The sequence below is a fragment of the Anabas testudineus genome, chromosome 17 (genome assembly GCF_900324465.2).
Source record: "Anabas testudineus chromosome 17, fAnaTes1.2, whole genome shotgun sequence".
NCBI classification, from domain to species: domain Eukaryota; kingdom Metazoa; phylum Chordata; class Actinopteri; order Anabantiformes; family Anabantidae; genus Anabas; species Anabas testudineus.
Window position 1 is genome coordinate 12745986 of NC_046626.1, and position 23711 is coordinate 12769696.

Sequence of the window (23711 nt, forward strand, 5' to 3'; positions counted from 1 at the left end):
ACAAGCCAGACAGCCTCAGCAGCGCGGTGGGAGGACTATCCCATGCCAGGAGCCTGCGCTGGAGGAAGTGTGTGTGTTGGGGGTGGGGGGTGGGGGGCACTGAGCAGCGACAGCAGAAGCAACAGTCCAGGAACGGAGAGAAGGTTTTCACTTTAGCACAGAAAAGGAGGAGAGCACCGGGTCCAGCCGGGACAAAGTGAGCCAACAGACGCGCCTGTGATCCGCCTGAGAGCCCATTCCAGCAGAGGGAAAATGAGCCTCTCAGTCTGCTCCAAGCTTGTATGACGGACTGAAGACTCTTTGAATCAGGACTTTACCCCACTCTTTCTCTTTCAGCAGCTCGGACTGACAAAGGGAATCGGGGAGAAATAAGTTGGGGACTCCCAGTCCTCGCTTTGAGTTTGAAAAGGTAAGGCACAGTGTCCGGACTTTACCGTGATCACTGGCAGGAAGGGTTTTAAAGTCCGGTTAGTGAGTGAGGAGCCGGATTAGACGTCCACATACTAGAATGACATTCAATCTTTATTTTCCCTCCCTCTTCTGTTTGGCCCTTTGTTCTGTCACATTTCATTGGGTTTGCTCATTTATTGAGAGCAAGACAGGGCACTGCTCTTCTCTCTGTATTTACTTTGGCTTTGAGTCCCAGTAAAACCAAAGGGGGACGTGTAGAGATGACTGTGTGTTTGTGTTTGAGCTCCAGTCCTTACTGCAAGACTCTGGAGACAGAGGAGAGAGTCATTCAAAGTGAGCACGCACTGGTCTTGTGATTTTTATTTATTTATTTACCCCTTTTATTTAATGTGAAAGAGGATTAGTGACCTCAACATGTTTGACTGTGTAAGCTTTAAATGTCTTTCTCAATAAATAAATGTGTTTTGCAATGGTTATAATTCCATACTATTGTGGGCTATGGTGCGCCGGAGACCTTTCATAATGTGAAACATATGGGGTCATTCTTGCAGGGAACTTGCACCCCATAATGTGTAGAGCTCCAGAAGAAACAATCCTACCCTGTCCTTGTTTTGACTTTGTTTTGCTGTTGACAGTTTGGACTCGTCTGCTGATGGATAAATGATGTAGACAAACAGATCAAGAGACTAAGGCTTCTTTTAATTTTCTCTCAGCTACAGCTGCATGCGTGGTATTTGTGGCCTTAGGGCTATGCTTCTCAGGCAGCCATTGTTGATGACATGTACAAGCGTTCTTACGTCACAAAGCTACAGCCTGTGTACCTGAATAGCAGTCGCTCCCTTTGCCTCCATGGGAATCAGACACACACCTGCATTTACAGCCTCTTGTGCACTTTTCCATAAAGCAACGTCAACCGTTCAGGTCGTTCCAAATGCTTTGCAGGCTAAACTGTTTCAAGATTGGCTTTAATTACAGACCAAGTGAGACAGGAGAAACATTTTGTGAACTGGCAATTATAGCTTTTTCGTTGGCGGTTCAGGGGTCAGAGTTGTATGAACAATATCAAGGTAAAAGAAGCGTCCGTCATAAATCTGAAGTTTCCGTTTCTTCTCACTGATAACAGGCGGCAATTACAAAGAGCTGGCAGAAAGACAGATAAATGGGGATCCTGATAGTGTAGTTTGGACAGGTGGGTTGGCGGAGGGTTGGGGTCGTGTACTGTAAGCAGAACAATGTGATCTGTCCCTGGAGAGAATAGGATGCAATGGAGCACCGGGAAATTTCACTTTGTCACAAAAGTGCCATGGCCACTTGGCTGACATGTGTATAGCTTTAAAAAGAGAGAAGGAGACATAGAGAAGGAGGGAAAATGAAAGCAGTTAAAGGACAACAAGCATGGCCAGAAAGAGGGGAAATAGAGAAATATGAGCTACAGTCGGAGCTTCATCCATTTTAGAAAGCATTCCTCTATGACCTTGGGATAGAAAACAGTAATTAGGGAGTACTTTAGGAGAATTAAGGGTGCACAGATTTGCTCAGAGCCAAGGCTGTCATTTTTTTATTCCTTTCCAAATATCTTACGAAAATGTGGCCCAAATGCATGTTAGTGTTCCAGGGATACGAAATAAACTTGCTCAAAATACCTTACTTACCCATTCTGTGGATTTTTATTTTCAGTAGCCCTCATTGTTCTGTTTATTTCAATTCTTCAGAAGTGAACGGGTGTCAAAGCCACAGCATAAACATAAAAAGTAAAGCCCCTGACAGGAAAAGACCAGAACCAGACTGTTATGTCACTGTGGACATGTTATCTCACAGCATGAGCTTGTGCCAACTAAGAATACAACGTCATTTAGTACAGTGATGCCGATAGTATCAAGGTTATTAGATGGCTATTAGGTGTGAAGGCTAAATACCAACTGGGAGCCACTGCCAGAGGACAAGGGCAAGACACATATCAGCTCTGTTTTTACAGCTCCTTTGATCTGATGGAGTGATAAACAGGCATAAAGAGTTCTTTCAAGGATTAAGAAAGCAAAATTTAGAAATGCTTAAAGTAAAAAACAAAACAAAAAAGAGAGAGAGACATTTCATGCAACCTGCCACCCCCCTTCTACAAGCAGCCAGACTTCCTGAAGCATTTATGGCACTTTAGGTGTTACAGATTTGCAGACAAACAGCTTAGGAGATCATTAATCTGTCTAGAGTCTCCCAAAGAGGCGGTATTGTACTGTATTTGTTTCCATGAGTACAAAAAGCCAGTTTCTACTTGCTTGGTTGGATGAGCTTTATCACCCCACATTGAATTTGAGCTATTGAGCAACAGGAGGACTAGTGCCTTTTAGAAATGTTTTTTTTTTTCTTTCTCATATTAGTAATGCATACCAGTGCACCAATTTTTGCATTTTACACCCATAATTTCGCTTTAATGGACCTATAAAAATATCCAAGTTCTCCCAAAATGGAGGTTCTTGCCACAACATGTCAATCATAAACCAGAACTCATAGCCAAGAGAAGCAATTCAGTTTGATTTCAGAGTGTGAATAGGGGAAGGGTGATAGTCTTGATTGCTTTCATATGTGTGCAGGCTTTATGTTTCTGTAGCTTTTTTTTGTAATTGATGTAAAAACATTTTGGATTATTTGATTATAGAATAATTGTTTAGGTCTCCCATTTATTTCTGAAGATAACTTGTGATCTGAGTGTGTCATTATTTTTACATTTTCCTTAATCAGAATCTAATAATGATTCCACAGGTTTGTACAAATACGTTAAAGTAGTGTACACGATGATGAGCGCACAGGCAGCTGATGGAAAATACAGTTGATTAGCATGTAGACATATAACATCCAGCCAAATCACACACAACGAAACATCCCTGTAAACAGATTTGGTTTCTGTGACTCAACTTAGGGCCTGTGAGAGTCTTGTTATTTGTGACAGACAAGTATGCAAGATTTTTGCCAACTGTTGTCATCACAATGGATTAAAAAATGAAACCAACCATGAGGTCACTGTTCACGTGATCTGGCTGTGATTTTAACTTTTGGGTCTAACTAAGCGATGAGAGAGTGTGAGTCGGTTCCCTCTTTATTTTAGGAATCGGTACATGATGCCGCCTTCTTTCATCTCATGGTTCACCTGCTCGTACAAAATGGGAGATTCCATACGGTGTGGGCCAGGTGAAGGGTGTGGCTCTAGAAAAGCTTCACCCCAGCACTTAAACATGGCTTCCTGCTCTGTCTTCTCTCTATTTCTACTCCTAAATGAAACGCTTCATTAATTCATTTTCAGCGTTGTTTATTATTGAATGAAAGGCATTTGGAGCTGGCCCCAAGTGATGGCCATGCATGTGCGAACGTGGCTGACAGCACCCATGCAGCCTAGTCAAGCTCTTACCTGCAAGAGTTGGAGCTGGGGGAACCAGACACACCCTAATCCCCCAACATCCTGACCTTAGCAAACCTGTTCCAGCTTGTTCGCAGCAGACCTGGCAACCCATTTTCTCGCGTCTCTCTGCCTACCCCACTCCTCTACCAGCCGTGCTCTCACAGTGCCATGGGTGGGCTCGGGATTTGAGTTCCCTGGCACTGCTTATTCTGCCTTTGTGAGCTAATGTTGTGCCTCAAACCAGGAACAAAAGCAGTCAGTGCAAATTAAAGACCAATTATCTGTAGTGCTTGCTGGGGCAAGTCACTCGTGTTGGCTTGAATGATGACTTGAATGGGAGAAGTGAGAGGTCTTTAGGAGTAAAAGGAAGTTGGTTACTGCAGTTCTACACATGAATAATTCATGTGAAATTAATGAGCCACGAGTTCATATTTGGAAGCTTTGATTTATTTAACAGTGTCGCATATTGACACATTGATGGATCTCCTATGGTGTTTAATAGAAGTAAATTCTATTAAAGCAACATTTGTGTTCACCTAGTTAAATTAGTTATGTTGTCCAATGCAATTATTTGCTTTCTTGTTATAGAAGATTGATGCAATCCTCATGTCTGTGTGTTATATAGCAAGATACAATCAGCAGCTGGTCAACTAAGCTTAGCATAGAGACTAGAAGCTGTGGAAAACAGTGAGCCTGGCACTGTCCAAACCTAACAAAATCTGCCTGTAAGTATATAACAGAACGTTCATAAACTGAAGCGTGAAAACAACATTTGGTCTTACATAAAGGGGGTGTGCCAAGTTATTTCTTGGCACAAACAAGTTCATCGCCTCCAGCTTGGAGATAGACCTGCATAGACCACATAGCCCCCCATTAAACGCACTATGTGTTACTTTTGTTTTTGTGTGGATTAAACACACAGTATGCCTCTTTTTTTTTTGTTGAAAATGGCCAAAAACATGACAAAACATCCTAAATCCAAAGACAAGTGAGTCCGGGAAAACAATAAAACATGTAAAAACACTAAAAGGGTAATTAAAAGGTGCATGTACAAAGGTTTATATATTTAAGAAAGGGCTGATTTGGTTGAGACCTCAGGAGAAGTGCAGTTCCTGGAGGATGTTACCCAAGCTACAATTAAGAGTGGACAACCACACAAATGCTGAAGAGAACTTCCCTGTGTTCCTGTCTCATTTGGAGCTTTCAGCCACTTCACTGTGGCTCCTAGTGCTACACGTGACATTCATTGTTCCTCCAAATGTGCTCCAAGACTCTGAAAGACAGATTTAAAAATCTATTTAAAATGTATATTGTCACCCATTCCGTCTCCTCTTGCAAATCTCAAATACGTGTTGCAGTAGGTAGAAAAGCTGGACACCAACTTTTCAAACTTCAATTGTTGCAGCTTATTAATTAAATTAAATTTAATTTTCCTTTAGTATACTGGGTCACACTGAAATTAAGTGTTGGTGTTAGATATCCTTCCCATTTCTGGTTATGTACATTACTTTGACACTTTCAAAATATTAGCAAGCCTTCATGCCATGTCCTTTGCTTGGAAATACACAGAGCCTAAGTGCTGGTCGATCTGTTTATTAATTTTCCATTAGTCAACAGTTTTTTCTTAGAATCTCATCGGCAATAGACTAACCGCCTGCTATTAGATCCATCCATCCCTTAGGACCTATTCCCCCTACTCCCAGCACCTCCACCAACACACACACACAAACACTCTCACAACACCCAACCCCTTTCCCCGAGTGATGACCTCTTCATACCACATGCCCTCTGTCATTACGCTCTGATGGTTGGTTTAAGCTGTGGCTACACTGTCCATAGTTTATGGCTCCCTGGTCCCCCTTTAAAGTGTTGCACTGTAGCCTGCAGTCATTGCAGACTTAACTGACAGACACATTCTTCACTGTGAATCATTAAATGATAACAAACAGTGGGTGTCAATCAAGAAGCAATATCTTTAATATCTTGGGGAAAGTTTTTTTTTTTTTTTTTTGTGAGTTTTTGTGTGAAATCTGAATCATCAACCATCAAGCAACCAGAACCTTTGACAAATGCAACACTGAATAGACTAATATATTTTTATGTATCAGTATGCCTGTGTAAACATAAAAAGATAAATAAATTAGGTGATTAACAAAATTTTAAATGCCAGTGAAAATACAGTACAGAAAATTATGTAAGGGACATAAATAAAATTAAAAAAAAAGATACAGGGTATAAATATAAATCTAAATTTAAAAAGTAAGAAAACATTAAAAACGTTAAAGAAAATGGGAAAGGTAGTCTATATAAAGGTCTATATAGCTTCTGTTGTAGAAATGTCCTGCACTCACTGGATGTGCAGATAGAAGGCAGATAACGCAAAATATGACACATAATTAAACCCTCCAAAATACTATGGATAACTAACCTAATACAGCCATATAAAACATCTCATCCCTGCAAACAATCTAGGCTAAAAGGCACATTAAAAAAGCCAAGGGTTGTTAGAAACCATAAAAATGGCTTAGACTAATATAAACTTAATCAAACTAACACATCAAGATTCTAAAGTACCCCCAGATGTCGGGGGAACTATGTAGCAGTTATTTGAATTTATAGGGACCAGATTTTCCGTAGTTAGTATAACTACTGAATGTTCCGGGCAGAGAGAGCAGCATACATGGCATACAACATATTGCTTTGACTTTACTTCACTTTTTTTGTATATAAATTATATTTTTCTCATAAAATGTCAAAGCACAGAACACACAGAGAGATGACTAGATAAGAAAAATAAGGGATGTGTCTGTGGGTGTGGTGCGGTGGCAAGGGCGGGAGACAGGCTCTCTCCAGATCACCGCTGCAGGAAGTTCATGGCCATGAGGTCACAGGGACACACCATCGCTCAGGGATTTACAGCAACTGGTTTCAACCGGAATTCTTTGAAAGTTTTTCTTTCTTTGTCATTAGCTCTGACTGAGTGGCTGTGGCAAGATTGTGTTCGATGTCATGATACCACTGCACTGTATCTCTTTTTGCAGTACAGATAAGTGTGTCTCACATGTTTGAAAATCCCTTAATGTATTGTGCAGCATTTGTGACACACACTGTTGACTGTTGCAGTGCAAACAAGGCGCTCTGTCTCATGCAATCTGGGATTGAGGTCATTCTCTAAAGGTATCTGCGGGAAACTTGGACACAGTGACTAAGGCTGAGGACTTTGACCGTCAAATATTGACCTGTGTACAGTCATCAGCTTGAAGTAGGAATGGTGTGAGGTAACTGAAGGATCTTACCTGCCTGTTCCTCTGCTTCAGTGTTTTTAACAGGAGGTCCCAAAGACTCACGATGGAGGAGGGATACGAACTTGACCTCACATACATCACAGAGCGCATCATCGCGGTGTCCTTCCCCCAGGGTTGCTCGGACGAGATCTACTCTCACAACCTGAAGGATGTCACCAGAATGCTCAAATCCAAGCACGCAGATAACTACCTGGTCAGTGCTGCTCGTTGTCTCACCTTGAAGCATGCTGCAGCCGAGTGTCAAAGTGCAAACAGTATTGATGTCAGGGCTGGTGGCTGTCGTGAGACACTGACATGAAAGTATTGATCTCAGAGTGCTTAGCTCATGTTTTATATCACAGCAGTGTAACAATCATCTACAAAGCACAAGTGTGTTTTAAGAATTATCAGTTGCAGACTTTGTTGTGTGTTCCCTTTAGATTATCAACCTGTCAGAGAGACGACATGAGCTTACTAAAATGAACCCTAAGGTAAGTTTACGGGACTATTGCCTGCTTCAAACCGACAAAAGTAAATCAATCATGCCTTACAAGTTACAAAACAGCATATGATTGTATTACTGTACATAATGTGTATTGATATATGACATATAAATGGGCAGTGTGGACTATAGATGTACACACAATGTATCCGTTCAATGGGTTTTTTTTTTTTTTTTTTTTTTTTTAGACTCTGGATACAGGCTGGCCGGATCTGCATGCTCCACCTCTGGATAAGATCTGCACCATCTGCAAGGCCATGGAGAGCTGGCTCAATGCCGACCCTCTACATGTGGTGGTTATACACTGCAAGGTGCGAATCCACAGTTTGTGTTGTATCATCAACAATCTTTTGCACATTTAGCATTGTGTTTATGTAGGATGTCCCATCCACATGGTAGCAAGTTAGATGAATCATTTTGGGGACTTGAAAACAAAGTAAAACCACAAGTGCTGCATGTGTAGTGAATCATGTCCTGTTCTCTCCTGTTTCTATAGGGTGGCAAGGGTCGAATTGGTGTTGTCATTTCCTCATTTGTGCATTTCACCGATGTATCAGCCAGGTAACCGCCACTATGTGTCACATTTTTTATGTTATATTACCATAAATGATCCCACTGACATCAGGATTCATCATAACATGTGTGCGCCCACTCGCTGTTGGCAGCAGACGACGACAACAAGCCACAACAGTCCTTGAATACTCACTTTGTGGACCACAAGCAATGTCACCGCTTAACCACCGGTGATTTATCTACCTCCTTTATTTCAGGGTCAAGGTAATTCAGAAAGTGAGTCAAAGTAAAGTAAAGACGTTCAAATTTAAAAGAAACCGCACAGTTTAAGCCATGAATCACCCACTATTGAATTGCATGAATCAACTTGGAAACATGTTAGTTACTGTAAAAGCTTCTGGCGACAGTATCAGTTTCATGAAATCTAATCATCATGTATGAAAAAAAAATTCTAACCATTGTCAGTGAAACACATTTAGAGAGTGTCTTGTACTTTATGGAGTGCATCAGCCATGGGACACGAAATGTCTACACTACTGGAGGTTCAACTCAGTGTTTACCAGTATACACAGCTGTAGTTTTGGAAAGACAGCCTGGTGTTATGCCAATATGGTAGCGTCTGTCACTGTGGCTTGAACACGCATCATCCCTCAATTTAGCCCATCTCTGCTTCCCTTAGTGTTTGTGTCCTGCTGAGGGCGGCTGGGTCGGTAAGGTGAATGTGAAAGACAGAGGGCAAGAGTGAAACAGAGCTGCAGTGAAAAGGCTCCGGAGCCTGTTGGTTTTAGGTCTTTCTGAATAGGCGAGCTGTGCACACACTCCGTCCTCCTCTCCCCCCTCCATGTTTACTTAAGGCTGGCATTCTCTTCCTCTCTGCTGGAATCCCCTGTCCCTCCGGTTACTTTCACTCTTCCCCATTATGCATGTTTATGCATGTGTGTGTGTTGTCCTAATTGAAGTCGGGGTTAACGCCACTCAATTATAGAGCGTAAATCCCACTCGAGTCATAATTACCTTAAGTGTTTAATGTGTCTCTCTGTCTCCCTCAAAGTGCTGATCAGGCGTTGGACCGCTTCGCCATGAGGAAATACTACGATGATAAGGTCTCAGCTCTGATGACACCTTCGCAGAAACGGTAACACCCAAAACATAAGTACACCCTTCTGTATAGCAACATATATCTAACCGTGTGCTGTTTGGCTGGTTCTATGTTGACCCATGTCTCCAGCTAAACACATTCGCGTCCCAAACTCACCTGATTCAACAGAAAACTGCTGTTTTCACTGAGAAGCCTTGTTATTGTTGATCATTATAATGACAATGTGATCCCATGGTGACCTGGTGTAATCCTAACCCTGCGTGTCACTGTGAATCATCATCATCCTTCACGTTGACGGCTCTTAGGCAAAACCAGTATCGTTCTCCCATTTGTTTTGTTGTGGTGTAGTAGTTGTCTGCAGTTTTAATCTGACAACATGGACAGATGGAAAATTTAAATGAGTACTGATATTAAACCAGATTTAACCAAAACAATACTTTTTTGTTGTGGTTTACTAAAAGGAGCTAAAACATGAACGTGGTATTGTTGCCTGCTGTTCTTTCCACTTATCCCAACCAGTCGAGGCAGATGGCCGCCCATCCTGAGCCTGGTTCTGCTGGAGGTTTCTTCCGTTAAATTGAGTTTTTCCTCTCCACTGTTGCCTTTTGCTTGCTCAAGTGGGATTGTTGGGTTTTCTGTATAATTCTGTGTACAGTTCTAATTAGTAAGGTCTTAAACTTTCCACTCTAAAGTGTCTTGAGATGACTTTTGTTGTGATTTGGCCTATCTCAATAAATTCGCTGACTTGCTTTCTTGTCTAGAGCTAGATGGAAGAATCAATATCACTATTATGTCTTTCTGTAAAAAATAAAGCTACAGCCCTGAGGTCAGGTTAAGTACTGGAAATGGGGTGAAGACGCTAGCCTGGCTCAGCCCTGAGGCAACAAAATGATAAGAAGAGTGAGCTTGCTCATTGACATCACATATCTTGTGTCCTGGAATCTTGTCAGCACTGTGAGGTTGGCAGGCAGTCAGTGGCAATTCCAGTATGTCACTGCCCACAGCCAACACATACTCCTGCATTCACACCCCCGTAAAATCACAAAACAACTGTGTTTTGTTTTTTTTCATGTCCTTTCTTGTACAGATTAAACACTGTATTGCATTTTTTATCACTGAGGTTGATCTTTTCTTAACATGGACAGAGTCAGGTTAGCTCCATCCAGCATAGACAGCAAGACAGGATGTCTTTTGATCTTTTATTTGGACTTTTGATCTTTATTTATGTATTCCACTTCCATCTTTTTACGTCAGGTATGTTTGGATCCTCAACAGTCTTCTAAGTGGATCAATGAAGATCAATGCCTCGCCTTTGTTTCTACACTGCATCATCATTCACGGGATACCGACCTTTGACGCAACTGGAGGTTAAATTCATATTGTTTACCACTATACACGGCTGCAGTTGACATTTGCTGCTCCCACAATGGTATAAAAGAACCCAGACACAACCACATCAGAGGTGGAGCAGTAAATAAGATACAGACTTATCTGTACTTTACATATTTCTTTTTTTTCCTATACACACACACGCTTACACAGATAGAAGCACTGACATAAACAGAGCTGAACAGAGGGACATTTTTACTGGTTCCCAGTAAAACCCATGGGAATTCACACACGTTTGCATGTAAAATTGCTGGTTTCACTAATTTCCCTGAAACAACAGTGATTTTCGTCACAGCGTAGAGATGATCCCGTTCTCACAACAACAGCTTATCACACTTTGCTGTAAGGAAAACATGAGTGACTACTCATGAATATTTTGCCTTGAGGTCATTGCACTCGTAACAAACTTTTTCTTTTTAAAGACTTTATCTTTATTTGTTCCAGTGTGTCAACCGTACATCAAGGTCTACCAGGGAATGCAAGCAGTGTATTCATCCGGAGTCTAGTAAGTAGCTTACACATGTGGTTACCGTAATTTAGGATTATTGTATACTTCAAAGAACGTTGGAACAGTTCAAAGCAAATTTCTGTTAATTCAGTTTCATTCTGAGTTACGGCTTTCTGTAAATATATGTGATTGCTTGTTTTTGTTACAGTCATATTGGTCCAGGCCACAGAGGCCGTGTATGCATCACCCTGGAGCCTGCCCAGCTTCTAAAAGGGGACATCATGGTAGGAACAAACAAACAAGAGGACTTTTCAAACACTGTGTGCTCACATCACCACTGGCTTTACTAATCATAGCGTCTTTGCATTTTTCATTTGTAGATTAAATGCTATCACAAAAGTGACCTTAGCTCAGAGCGTGAAGTTATTTTCCGGCTGCAGTTCCACACGGGAGCAGTACAGGGCTACAACCTGATGTTTGAAAAAGAGGACATGGAGGTCGCCAACAAAGGTAGACCTGAAAAAAACCTGAGAGCAGGTCTCAACCTGCCAACAGTTTATGGCAACTGATCTTCTCCATGCACCATCTGCAGGGCTCAGTCTGGACTTAATGTAGAGTTAGCACTTTAAAACCAATAATCTTGTTTTCCCAAACATGTTACGTGGCCTGAGAGAATACTGTTCACAGACAACACCATCATCTCTCCTGTTTTTAACTGGCTGTACAAGCAATATTCCTGTGTGCTTATATTTTACAGATTCCAGATTTCCAGATTATGGTAAAGTGGAACTTGTGTTCTCTGAGGGGCCAGAGAAGATCCCAGGTAGATTCCTAACTCTACAGCCTTTTCAAAGTTCACAACAGGGAGACACCCTGGTTCTTTCTCTGTTTTTGCATTTGTGCCATCTTGTGCTTTCTTCCTCCCCCTCTGTCCCCTGGTGAGAATGGATGTGGAATACTGCATTGGGGAAATGTAGTGTGAAGTGTGTGCTGACAGAGAAGTAAAGACACACAGCATGTGCTGCTCCAGAGCTCTGCAGGAGTGAAACTATGTTGCATGGTTCTGTATGTGTGCATGTAGTTACCTGTCCATCTTTCAAACATGTATCCTAAATATACCGGGCTTTTATGTTACAGTGTGTTTCAGACTGGTTTGTTTAACTGTGTTTTGCATATATTCTTGTCTGTTTGCTCAAATGTGAGATTTCCAGTCATTGTTGTCCCCCTAACAACAATGTAGATATGATTCCAACAGTGTTTACGCTGAACAGTAAAACCTGACAGCCTGTCAATTTGTTAAGCCACAATCTGCTGCTGCTCTTCCCTTATTATTAATTTGTAGAAAATATGAATCTTTGGCCAGGGCAAAGATAGTTTATCTCACCACAACAACCAGAAGCAGCTAGTCTGAAAACTGGTGAATATCAATGCAACACTCCTCCTTAGTCATTTCCTACTTTCTTCTCCATCAGGCCATGACACATGTTTCAATAACCTAATGTCTACTCCTGTTTGGTACAGAAAAAAACAAGAACATGCAGTATCTACAACAATGTTATTTTTGGGTCCAGGTGCTGACAGGTGGCAAAATGGAGCCGATGTTATTGTGGACTACAACACAACAGATCCTCTAACACGCTGGGATTCCTACCAGAACATCTGTGATGGTGAAGGTACTGTTGCTACGCTGCATTAGTCAGTAGTTGACTCACAATACTTTGTTTCTAACTATGCTGTGGTCTATCTAATGAATCAGATTCTATGTGAGCGAAAATATCAGTGGCTGTTTTATGAATGGAAGAAGTATGCGTATTTTTCAGCATTTCAGTGTGGTCTCTCCGTTTCTCACTTACACACACACACACACACACACACACAAACTATTTTTATTCTCCCAGGGAACAGCGTGACAGGTCCTATGGTTGATGTTTTTGACTGACTGCAGTGTGATTGGTATAACGTGCACACCCAGTGACCACTTGCTTGGCTTTTTGTTGCACTCGTTTGTAGTTATTAATCATGTTTGGGATTTAAAACGCATACAGGCAGGCAGGCTGTGTAAAAACATGACTTTTATAATGGCAAGGAGAGGAAATAGAAGCTAAGACTTATCTTGGTGTAAGAAATGTTAAGGATTGCAGAATGATAGGAATGACAAGCAGTGTTGTTTTTGTGTGGACGATAGGGAGGAATGTTGTTGTATGTAGGGAATACTAGGTTCAGAAGAGGAGCAGTCGGTTCTCAAGAGACTTCTATTTTGTTGTTTCATCAAATGAATAGGCATACTTTAACCATCCCACACACATGCACGCACACATTCTCGCTACTGCCTACACATACACATACGCAGACTCACACTCAGAGCCACCGTGTCGGGGCGTCCCGTCCTAGCTGCGGTTGTTGCTCTCCACTCAACCACAGAATTCACAACAACCTCCCAGAATAGAGCGATGGAGTGGTGGCATTAAAACACAGACCCACCCTTTCCCAGTATTCATTGAGTGCTTTTATAAGCAGCTTGATGAAAATGAGCTGCCTTTTTGTATTTTTATTTGAAATACCCCCAAAATGTCTATATAGATGTTTATGCTCACCTCTGGGAATGTAATGAAAAAGCACCCACTCATATTTAAAAACTGATCAAAGCAAAGCGAAGGCATCACCAAAGAAGCAATTTTATCTATTGCGTTTATTCCAGTGCATTCATGTGGGATATTTACAGCCTTGTTTTCGCATGTAAACACTACATCTTAGAGGAAAAACTGGGAGCTCTGTTGGAATTCTGCATCTACTTACGACCAGTCGTCTGGCAGGCTGAGTTTCTCTGTGCGAGGCTGTCAGTCAGAGGTTGATCAGGAGGAGGAAGTCTAAAAAACGTTTGACACCATAGTGCTAAGGTTGTGAAAAGAAAACCTCATTTACTTCAATGGTATTTCTTTAATCACAGACACGAGTGTGAGTTCATCCTCATGCGTTGGTTAAAGGGGACATCCTCATTTTCATTTTTTTCTCAGTTCTTCTTTAAGATTTATGTTTTAAAGTCAATACAACACGTGTTTTTCTTTTGCCGTCTGTTGCTGCAGCACCTCGTTTCAACCTTGTGTCTGAAAGCGCTTGTTTTAGATTTGGCCTCTTTAAGGCCCTCTGATGAAAAACACAGTTTGCTCTGATTGCTTATGGTTGACAGGAACCACCTACCAACCCTGGATACATAACATCATCACTCAGCCTTGTGGCTAGTCTTTCCCAGTGGAAAACAGTTGGCATTCCAATACTCGGTGTATTGTGATGAAAAATATCTCTTTGACCCAGAAAGCATTTTCCTCATAGACTACAATAATAAAAGAGACATCTGTAAAACTGGTGAGAGAGCACTTCCAACTGCAATGTTAGTTTTTACTCTTTTATTCGTTTTACATTTTATATTTAATACTCAACAAGTTTTCTCAGATTCTTGAGAAGTAAGTTTTATTTTTGTAATATTCCAACTTAAAACTGAGCAAATATGCATGTGTGGGACAGATGGTGGAAATACTAATGCACAACATAAACAAACCCTTGACCTTTGAAAACCAACCAGTCAATCATGCACCCTGTGAACCATTTCATTCAAGTGGCTGGGTACCATTTTTGAGTTTGGTATCCAATTTCTTTGATTCATTCATGCCCCAAACAGAGGACCATGTTCTGGTTTTCAAAATTAGCTGTGAATGTTACTTCAATAGCTGCATGTAAAGCCAAAAAACATTCAGGTTTGAGAGCGAGTCCAAATTCTGGAAGTAGTGAACACTAACCAAGATTTCCTAATGGTTTTGTAAGTAATATTGGTATTTGTGTCTCTTTGTCTCGTAATATTGGGCTATTGTGCGCTTGCACATAAACTCTAGAAACCGTTTTGTTTGTTGCTGTTTAGAGCACCATTAGCAAAGTCATAATTCATCTCTATTGTATTGGCAGTGGCAACATTTTCAGTGATATGCAACTTTACAATAAAACATCTACATCCCCAAATACCAATGAGATAACATTTTATATAATGCAACTCCTCCATCATGGAGTTTCGCATAAAAAGTGATCCTTTGCATATGCAGTGTGTCCTGTACAAAGCTCATTTCCAGGAGTGGTTTTTGTCAACACATTGGAGGCACATGCACAAGCTTGCTTGGAAGAAAATGAACATCATGATCATCAGTGTCCTTACAACTCATAGTTTCGGAATTCAAATATTGTGGGATGCTAGTAACTGAAAAGGAATGAAAAGGGCTGGTTCATTGCACGACCATACACCACCAGACCTCCTCCTGTGATACAAGAGCAGCTAGGAACAGTTCTGGTCTTGCCGCTCTCTGCACTGTAATTGGTGGATTATTCAGGGACTGACCGTACCACAACAACCAGCATAATGTACGCTAGATATAAATGGCTTGACTGATTTTCTCACTCGCTAAGAACATACTTGGTTAACCATTCACTGGTTTGTTAATCTAAAATGGTAAAACAGTTTTTAAAACAATTGTTCAACCCCATAATTGAGTTTAGGGCACATCTGTTTCATGGTAATATTCTACATGAGGATGGCAGGCGTGTCATTTCACGACACACAAGAGTGAGAGAAAAACAACTTGGCTGCCGCTTTGCATGAAAATCGCCCAGAGCACCAAGTAGAAGGCAATGATTCCTTTTAATTAAAAGTGTCATTTTACAGAGCGCAAAAAGTCTGGAGCTGCAGGAATGTTGTTTTCATTCTGTGATCTCTGGGCCGCCCTCCCTCTCTTTCTTTTTTCTCCGTCTTTTCCCCCTTTCTCTCCCCAGTGGGGTAGTCCCCTAATGCGGGGCAAGAGGTCGGGTTACCGCTTTCCTCCAGCCCGCCCTCAACCTTAAACCCCGCCTCTCTTGTTTACATTCCTCTGCCCTTATTTGGACTTTTCAAGGTCCCCCCCCCCCCCCCCCCTTATGCAGAGTGCAAACACTCTCACCTTCTCAGCAGAGAAAGAAAGCGGGACCAACTTATCCAAAAGTCTCTTGATGTGACCCTGATCATTATCTGCTGGTTGGACGCCATGTCTGCTTTCGTGTGTCTGCACGGTCCAGTCTCCTCTTCATATTATATTCTGTCAGAGACGAGGATTGTCTTGTGTGGTTACCTGGCAGAGGCGTGAAAGGTAAGGTTTTTTTTTTGTGTGTGTCTTGGCTGCCTGATGGGTGGCCATGAAGGGGGGAGTGAAAAGAAAAGAGGCAGGTCGATGACAGGGGTGTCAGAAAAAGAGAAAGATGGCCGGCGTTGAGGGACAGGGGAAACATCTGTTTCAAAACATGCTTGCACCTTGTCAGAAGGAATGTTACAGGAGGGGTTTGTCAGAAAACTCCCAGCTGAACTGCCCTGCATGGAGGCCTGAGCTGAGGCTGTTCAAGGCCAGATGCAGGCTACACTAGTGTGTTTGAGTAAGCCGGGGTAAAGCCATACATACAGGAGCTTTCTTGAGAGGAGGAGGAGGGGGAGCTTTTATCATGCGTGTCTGGTATTCGGGTCCTCCGGTCATGGTTTTACATAAAGGCGAGTACTTAAGTCGGTAGATTGGGAGAGAAGTATAGGAGTCATGTTCCAGCTCTCTTTTGTTCAAGCACAGGGAGAGTGATGTTGAAAAAGCTGTTTTACTTACTTGGCAACGCTGATCACATACACTTGGAATTCTTCTCCAGCCCTCATTTTGCGTAAGTCTAGCAAGGCTGAACTTGATTTTTTCTTTCTGTGTGTCTACGCTGTGGTGGATTTGACCCTGCCTTGCATAAAAAAAAAACTAACTGGCCACTGTGATTTTTTTTTTTCTTCTTCTGAGGATTAAGGAGATTGTTTGGACATATGCTGGGGGTCAAGGGGCAGGCGAGAGGGAGTAGAGTGGCTTAATCACAGCATGGTGAGGAATGCAGGGGTCAGCTGTCCTACTGTTGTAGTGGCATACAGATGACTTAACATCTCTTATATAACCTGAACACGAGGAGGACCTTTGTCTGCATGATGCATTTGTATGCATGCTGCATATACCTTGGCTGTTCACCTGGTGGCCTTACAGAAGAGAGGTAGCTGTTACGACAAATACCTCTGGTATAATTGCTGGGATTAGAATCAGTGTTTTTTTTTCCATGTGTCCATCATTTATCTCAGTTTAGTAATATACATACATATTTTCCCATTATATTCATGTCCTAGTTACTTGTAGTGTGATGTTGTCTGGAATGCCGACTGGAATGTTGTCTTAAGTGTTGAGTTTTGTCAATAACCGATTCTGAATGATGGAGTTTGTGGGACGACATGACTGTGCATGTTAACAGAGTCCTGCTTTGTCTGTGGTTTTGTGCCATTTGTGTTTGTCTGTGTGTGAGTGTGTCTCTCTCTGTGTATGTGTGCCCATACCAGCTGACTGTATGAAGCGCTGCATTTCTTCTATTTTGCAGCACCACGCTCTCAAGGCCTAACCCAGGACAAAGCGGCTAACAAGAGGAGCCCTAGCGGAGGAGAGGCCACGCTGGGCAGAGGGGCCCGCACAACTACCTCCAGCCCCGACCACAGCGACCACGCACTGTCTGTCAGCAGTGACTCTGGCCTGTCTAGCACTTCCCTGTGGGCAGACCGACCCACACCTACTACCACTACCACCGTCAGGGCTGTCCAGGGCCCCAGTCAGCAAGAAAAGGTCCAGCTGAAACGCCTCCTGAGTGGCTTTGGTCTCGAGGAACCCTCACTGGAGGAAATGGATGACCAAGGCCCTAGGGTGGGCATCCAGCAGATAGTCCCAGCTCAAGTGCACATTAATGGAGACCCCCGTCCCAGAGAGAGGGAGACAGACATCCTGGATGACGAGGTGATTACAGGTCACGATCTGCACAGTGTCGATAGCTTAGGGACCTTGTCATCCTCCTGCCACAAGAGCAGCCAGAACTCCCTGCTGTCAGATGGCTTTGGGAGTCCCGGAGGAGAGGAGCAGCAAAGCCAGCATCATCTTCATCATCCTGCACCCCCTCCCATGGAGGAGTATGAGAGAGCGTTTTCTGATGCTAGAAGCATCTGTCTAAACTCCAGAAGCAACTCTGTGGCCTCATCTAATCCCAGCAGTGCACCCATGCCCAAGCTCCATGTCTACAGACAGGGAAGCTATTCGACACAGTCTTGGGTTCGCCAGCAGCAGATGGTTGCGGCGCAACAGTTTATCTACATGCCGGAGGATGGAAATGATACAGAAAGGTACCCAGGGAACAAGCAGGGGAGCTCTTCACCCAAAACAGGCTTACCTACTGAAGTACAGGGCCATGCCAGGGACACAACGGTGAATGCTCTGAGAAACACAGTGCCCCACAAGGAGCAGGCAACACTAAACGGTAACAACAACAAGAGGGACGAGGAGTTCAAATCTTTGACAAAGGACATTGACAATTCCATCGACCAGCTCAATCAGCTGATCATGGATCTGGATCCTACGTTCGTGCCAGTATCGAGCCGCAGCAGCTCCATTAAGAAGAACAGCAGTACACACATAAACGGCTCAGTTGGTAAATGCTCAAATGGCATCAATCTCCGATTCACCGATAATAACGCAGCGACCCTGACAAACACACAGCAGACAGGTAAGATAGTCAGACAGTCTGGGTGTGGTGGTGGTGGTGGTGGTGGTGGTGGTGTTGAAGTGGTGTGGTCTGGAAGAGGGGCCTTAAAAATAAATGTGTGATAGTCATTATGAAGTCAGCAAAGTTGTTTACCTAGATACATCTAGCAGATTAACATACTAAGTAACATACTGAGACTTCAAGAGTACTTACTCTCCAACATTTCCAGCTCTCCTTATTCACTAACAGTTAACTCAACAAAGTGCACCTTTCCTGCAGCTTCCAGCTGGTGTGTTTTAGTGGCAGAAATAGCAGGGTTGTTGCCAGGTTTTCAGATGTTTCCATGTTTCTGAAGAGAGAGGACTGTTCAGACTTGTCCGTAGAGCTATCTGACTACAGGATCTGGACGGTACATGAAGAGAGGCAGAGCAGCTGCTGTCATCGACGTTTTTGAACATTGCTATCTCTCAATGATTGGTTGTAGAGATAGCATAAGGACGAACAGAGATATTTAAAAATCAAAGTCCTTATATGGTATTTCCTGCAGACATTTTCAACTTATTGTTGTTTTAAACGTTACATACACATACAGTGACTTGTTTTATTTAATGTTACTCATCTTTCATAGGTGACCTCCTTGTTGCTCTGGTCTCTTGCAGCTTTGCAGCATTACATGTCCATCTTTCTTTTCCACCTGTCCATACTCTCTTTTGACTTCATATCCTGACTTTGGTCTTGTTATTTCCTTTGGTTGATGTTATTTGTTGTGTTTACGGGGGACAATTTATAGAAATTGCTAGATTACAGTATCTTAAGACTAACTTTCCCCTAAATGCATCAGCAGAGAAGTATCAGGTTTTATTTTCTTCCTTCCTGTTATGAAGTTCAGTGCTATTAACTCCTGAATAGTGATACTATGTACATTATGTCATTTCTTCCTTTTCCGGAGCTCAGCGAGGCAGTAAAAATCAAGAAAGCTGTGTGGTTTTCATGCGTGAATCACAATCTAGCATGTACTTGTGGTTGCAGGGGGCCACAAGGTAGGGAGGCCTGAGGAATTTCCAAAAGAGGAACAAGTGAGCCCAGAGGCGAAGCTTTTTCCATTAGATTCAAAAGCATACCTGTCTGTACATATCAGCAACACGGGAGCACCATTCCAAGAAAAGAAACTCTGAAGGCTGCGACTTAAACTAATAACCTTTAGGAAATAATGGATTTTTGCAGTGTAGACTTTAAACTAACTTGTATGTAGGCTTTCAAACGTACTGCTGTTTGGTGTAAGGTTGCACCTAGCATCCATGTAACTAAACACTTTCTAACTTAACTCACCAACTCATTAATTCATCTGTTCTAATCAGTTCATTTGTCTGTCAAGTTAACTGGGGCTGACGAACAGCAACTGCCTGTTTGGGTTCACATGTTTGCAAAATGCATCTGCGGCTCTTCCCTCTGTTGATATTAGAGGTATTACGTTTATGAATTACTGTGCGTTATTATCAATGTATGTTTTAGTGTAAGGCTGCTCCTGAGCATGATTGATTGATCTGCATTAAATCCTGTATGGCAATATATGTAATGATATATTTAATTATTAATGACATCTCACACAGATGAATATCGCACTACAATACCATTTTATAACAAGTATATCACAATTTATATGTGAGCAAAATTCCTATTGCCTCTCAGTCCTGTATGTATAAACCGCCCAACTCAATGTTTGACTACATAGCAATCAACATATATGACGGTACTGGAAGTGAGTCATTGAATAACAGTTAGAGGTTGTACCTGTCCAATATCCATGATATTAACTAAATCACTAAGAATTATGCTCGGCTCTCCCTGTGATTGCTTCTGAGATCATACAGACAACATACAAGACAAACATTTTCTGGATGTACAAGACACAATCCTACAGATATTCTGTATGTAGTTAAAGAGAAGTTATGCTCGCATAAAGACACACAGCGAAGTATGCGTGACCCCCTGTGTCATTCATACTAACCCCGGACAAAGTGAGTAATGATCCCAGACATTAGCACTTCTACACCATTAGCATTCTTCAGGGCTCACAGGCTGGCCCTCGCTGGGAGGGCTCAAATTAACACTGTGGTGCTGAGTGGAAGCACTCATCAGAGTTGAGTTGTCAAAACACTGACACCCACACACACACACACACACACACACACACACTCCACACCTTCCAGTTCACCAATCAGATCCCTGGCATTCCTCAGCTCTCCACTCAAAACATAACTGTAGGCCACAACCTGGGGTTAGCAGTGTGGTTAATTTAACTGTCAGACTCACAACATCACAAATATTGACAGCACACTTGAACACGTCATAGCTTTGAACATCAACTAGATTTCTACACCTGTCATTATTATAAACTATTATAAAATATTTGTTTTAAAATCATGAATCTTTGATTAATTCCTTTATTTCTGAGTTCAACACACAAATGTAACGTGGCTTGAATAATTCATTCAGTTCATTTCAGAAAAGTACCAAAGGTCAAAGAACAGTTATTATATCATCCAGTGTTTTATGTATTTAACTTCCTTGAAGTCACTGATGCCCGTTAATCTGTAACATTTAATCACTCACCTGCCACTGTCTACCTGTGTGTATCCAGCTGTCCAGCCCGGTGAGGTGCGTGTGGGTGTCACACAGAGTCGACAAGGATGTGATGTCACGGACCACCCAGGCTTTTGCAGTTCAGGGTGGGGTACTACAGAGGAATACAGGAGCCAGCGGACGTACTCTCCCTGTGTACAACAGTCCCAGGTAAATTAAGTCTAGTGTGTAGTGTTTGCATGATGTCCCACAGATCACTATTCCGAATGGATGCTTACTCTACATGCATGTGTGTTGCCTGTTGCAGCATCCCATGTTATACAGGACTGACAGTGCTGACTACAGGGCTCAAGGCCCAGACATGGACGGCAGAGTCGAGGCCAGGAGTGATGTGACTCCACCTACTCCTGCCTTCCCTGTCTCTCCACCTACACCTTATGGTAAGCACTGTATCTGTTTGTTAGGCAGCATGATTGTGCATCTATTTGTTTGGTGATTCCATGCGCCCACCCTTGTTCCTTTTGTGTTTTTAGTGAAAAATATGTCAGAAGTGACTCATCTCATGCAAATCCCATCTCCTCACATTCAGTCTTATGAAGACTACAGAACAAATCATGGTAGGTTCCTGTCTCTTCAATAGTAAACTAACCTTCAGTCCTTCAGTCTGAGGAAGGAAAGTGGTCTTTCTTTGGGAACTTAACAGGCACCTTAAGAATAAACACTGCCCTAGTGGAAAAACTATTTTCTATATAATTTGACAGTATATATTTAAAATGCTGTAACGCCATTCTATTGTCAAGTAAAAAAAAAAACAGATCATTTGAGCTTTTTTCTGCCTCAGTGGTTTTATGATAGCACATTATGAGAAGCTAAACAGCTGACAAAACTGATGCGAAGAACAAAAAACACAAAACAGTTTTCCTCTCACATTTCCCTTATTCTTCTTTTAATAGTAGTAGAGAGACAAAAAAGGGCTCACAGTATTGTAAGTGAGAGGTAATTACAAGAGTCTTCTTTCATGTCTGTCCTCTGAATGCCTGTTTGGGTTCACTATCTCATTAGAGCAGAGCTATTTCAGGTCACCCTGGCTTCACTTAATAATGGTGACATTGTTGTTTGTGGAATTTTAGTGGTTTGAGACAGAGGCCAGAAACAAAGATGTCTCATAAATGCAAAAGCAGGGAGATTCCTAACCTGTCTCTGCCCTTCTAGTTTGGCTTTTGGAGAATGTCTGCTTGGTCATGGTCTGAAGAGAAACCATTTTTAGACATAACAGTGTTGTTCTTAACTTTCTTTTTGTGTGGATGTTTTTTTCTGTGGTGTTTATCTGGGGTGGAACACACCCAGGCTGTAAGATTGTCTTGGGAGATGGGAAATGATGTGCACCCTTATCCCTTTGTAGCTGCTGCGTTTGCGGATGTAAATTCCATAATCCTCCAATGAGTCTTCCGAAACTTTTTTTTTTCTTTGTTTTTTTTACTTTATTCAATTTTAATCATATGTTATAAACACATAAAAGGGGTTTAAAGTCTGTCTGCACATGTATGTGATGCATCTTATTTGATTTAAAATACATTATACGTGTTTTATTTGGCTTTCAGTTCCGTTTCACATGGCACATGTTTTTACATGCAAAGAGATGGATGATCTTTCCTTACCTTCATTTTTATTTTTATCTTCTTTGAGACTCTTGCTGCATTGTTTCCATAGAGATCTACAGTATGTCTCAAGGCCTGGGAGCAGACATGTGCTCCTGCTGTGCCTCATGCTACCTCAGACATTCAGGCGAGAATCACCACATTCAGTCCTGCCACATCTCCATGGTGACTGTGGGTCTGGAGGCATGACACAAACAACTTTTCTTCCCCCATGAAAGTGTCCCTGTGTAGACAGAAGGGGAAATAGGGGCAAGAAGAAACCAGGAACTGTTTCAGCTTTACACCTCTCATACCTATAAAAGTAGCCCAGAGTAAACCTGGCTGGAAAGTCTTGATATGAGTTTAAATTTATTTTAATATAGATTGATGGCTAGGTTCAAGGCCATGAGGACAGATTTTTCATTGTATGTCCAACATTGATAATCTTTCCCCATAGATTTATTTCAACTTTCTGTGGTCGTTTCCTCTAATAGAGTACGACCTCTTACAGCTGGTTTATTTGCTTATTTTAATATCTTTGTTTATTGCACATTTCTTTATGTTTTATTATTTAAGTTCCTGTTTATAGCATTTAAACCCAAAACAGCTCTATCCCGACTGGGAATGTGTACACAAATGTGCTTTTTGTCCTCTGAATAATCTGTATTCTTGTCCTCTCACAGAACCCCTGGGACATTCAGATTTGATTAGTCATGTTGGAGTTGATGGTTTGCCAGACTCCTCCATCAGCTGCCACAGGATGCTAAGTGCTGCACACTCTGTCTCCATTGCTGGAACTCTTCAACGGACAGACAGGTAAAGATCTGACTTATTTAACTTGTTAATTAAAAATTA

The 23711-nt window shown here is 42.0% G+C and overlaps 1 protein-coding gene across 3 annotated transcripts in view; it reads left to right on the plus strand.

Moving 5' to 3' along the window:
* The first annotated feature begins 70 nt into the window (after positions 1–70).
* The window catches only part of LOC113171500 (tensin-3), a 29641-nt gene continuing 6000 nt past the window's right edge, over positions 71–23711 (plus strand). For 2 of the 3 annotated variants that reach the window (XM_026373880.2, XM_026373881.2), the window contains exons 1-17: positions 71–409; positions 7120–7300; positions 7527–7577; positions 7777–7899; positions 8085–8149; positions 9153–9236; positions 10455–10567; positions 11034–11094; positions 11246–11321; positions 11418–11547; positions 11795–11860; positions 12609–12710; positions 17491–18657; positions 21278–21429; positions 21527–21659; positions 21753–21836; positions 23540–23672. In XM_026373880.2, coding sequence (XP_026229665.1) covers positions 7151–7300; positions 7527–7577; positions 7777–7899; positions 8085–8149; positions 9153–9236; positions 10455–10567; positions 11034–11094; positions 11246–11321; positions 11418–11547; positions 11795–11860; positions 12609–12710; positions 17491–18657; positions 21278–21429; positions 21527–21659; positions 21753–21836; positions 23540–23672 — 2690 coding nt within the window. In that variant the 5' untranslated portion in view covers positions 71–409; positions 7120–7150. The remainder of the gene's footprint in view (positions 410–7119; positions 7301–7526; positions 7578–7776; positions 7900–8084; positions 8150–9152; positions 9237–10454; positions 10568–11033; positions 11095–11245; positions 11322–11417; positions 11548–11794; positions 11861–12608; positions 12711–17490; positions 18658–21277; positions 21430–21526; positions 21660–21752; positions 21837–23539; positions 23673–23711) is intronic. The other variant, XM_026373882.2, reaches the window with a different exon arrangement.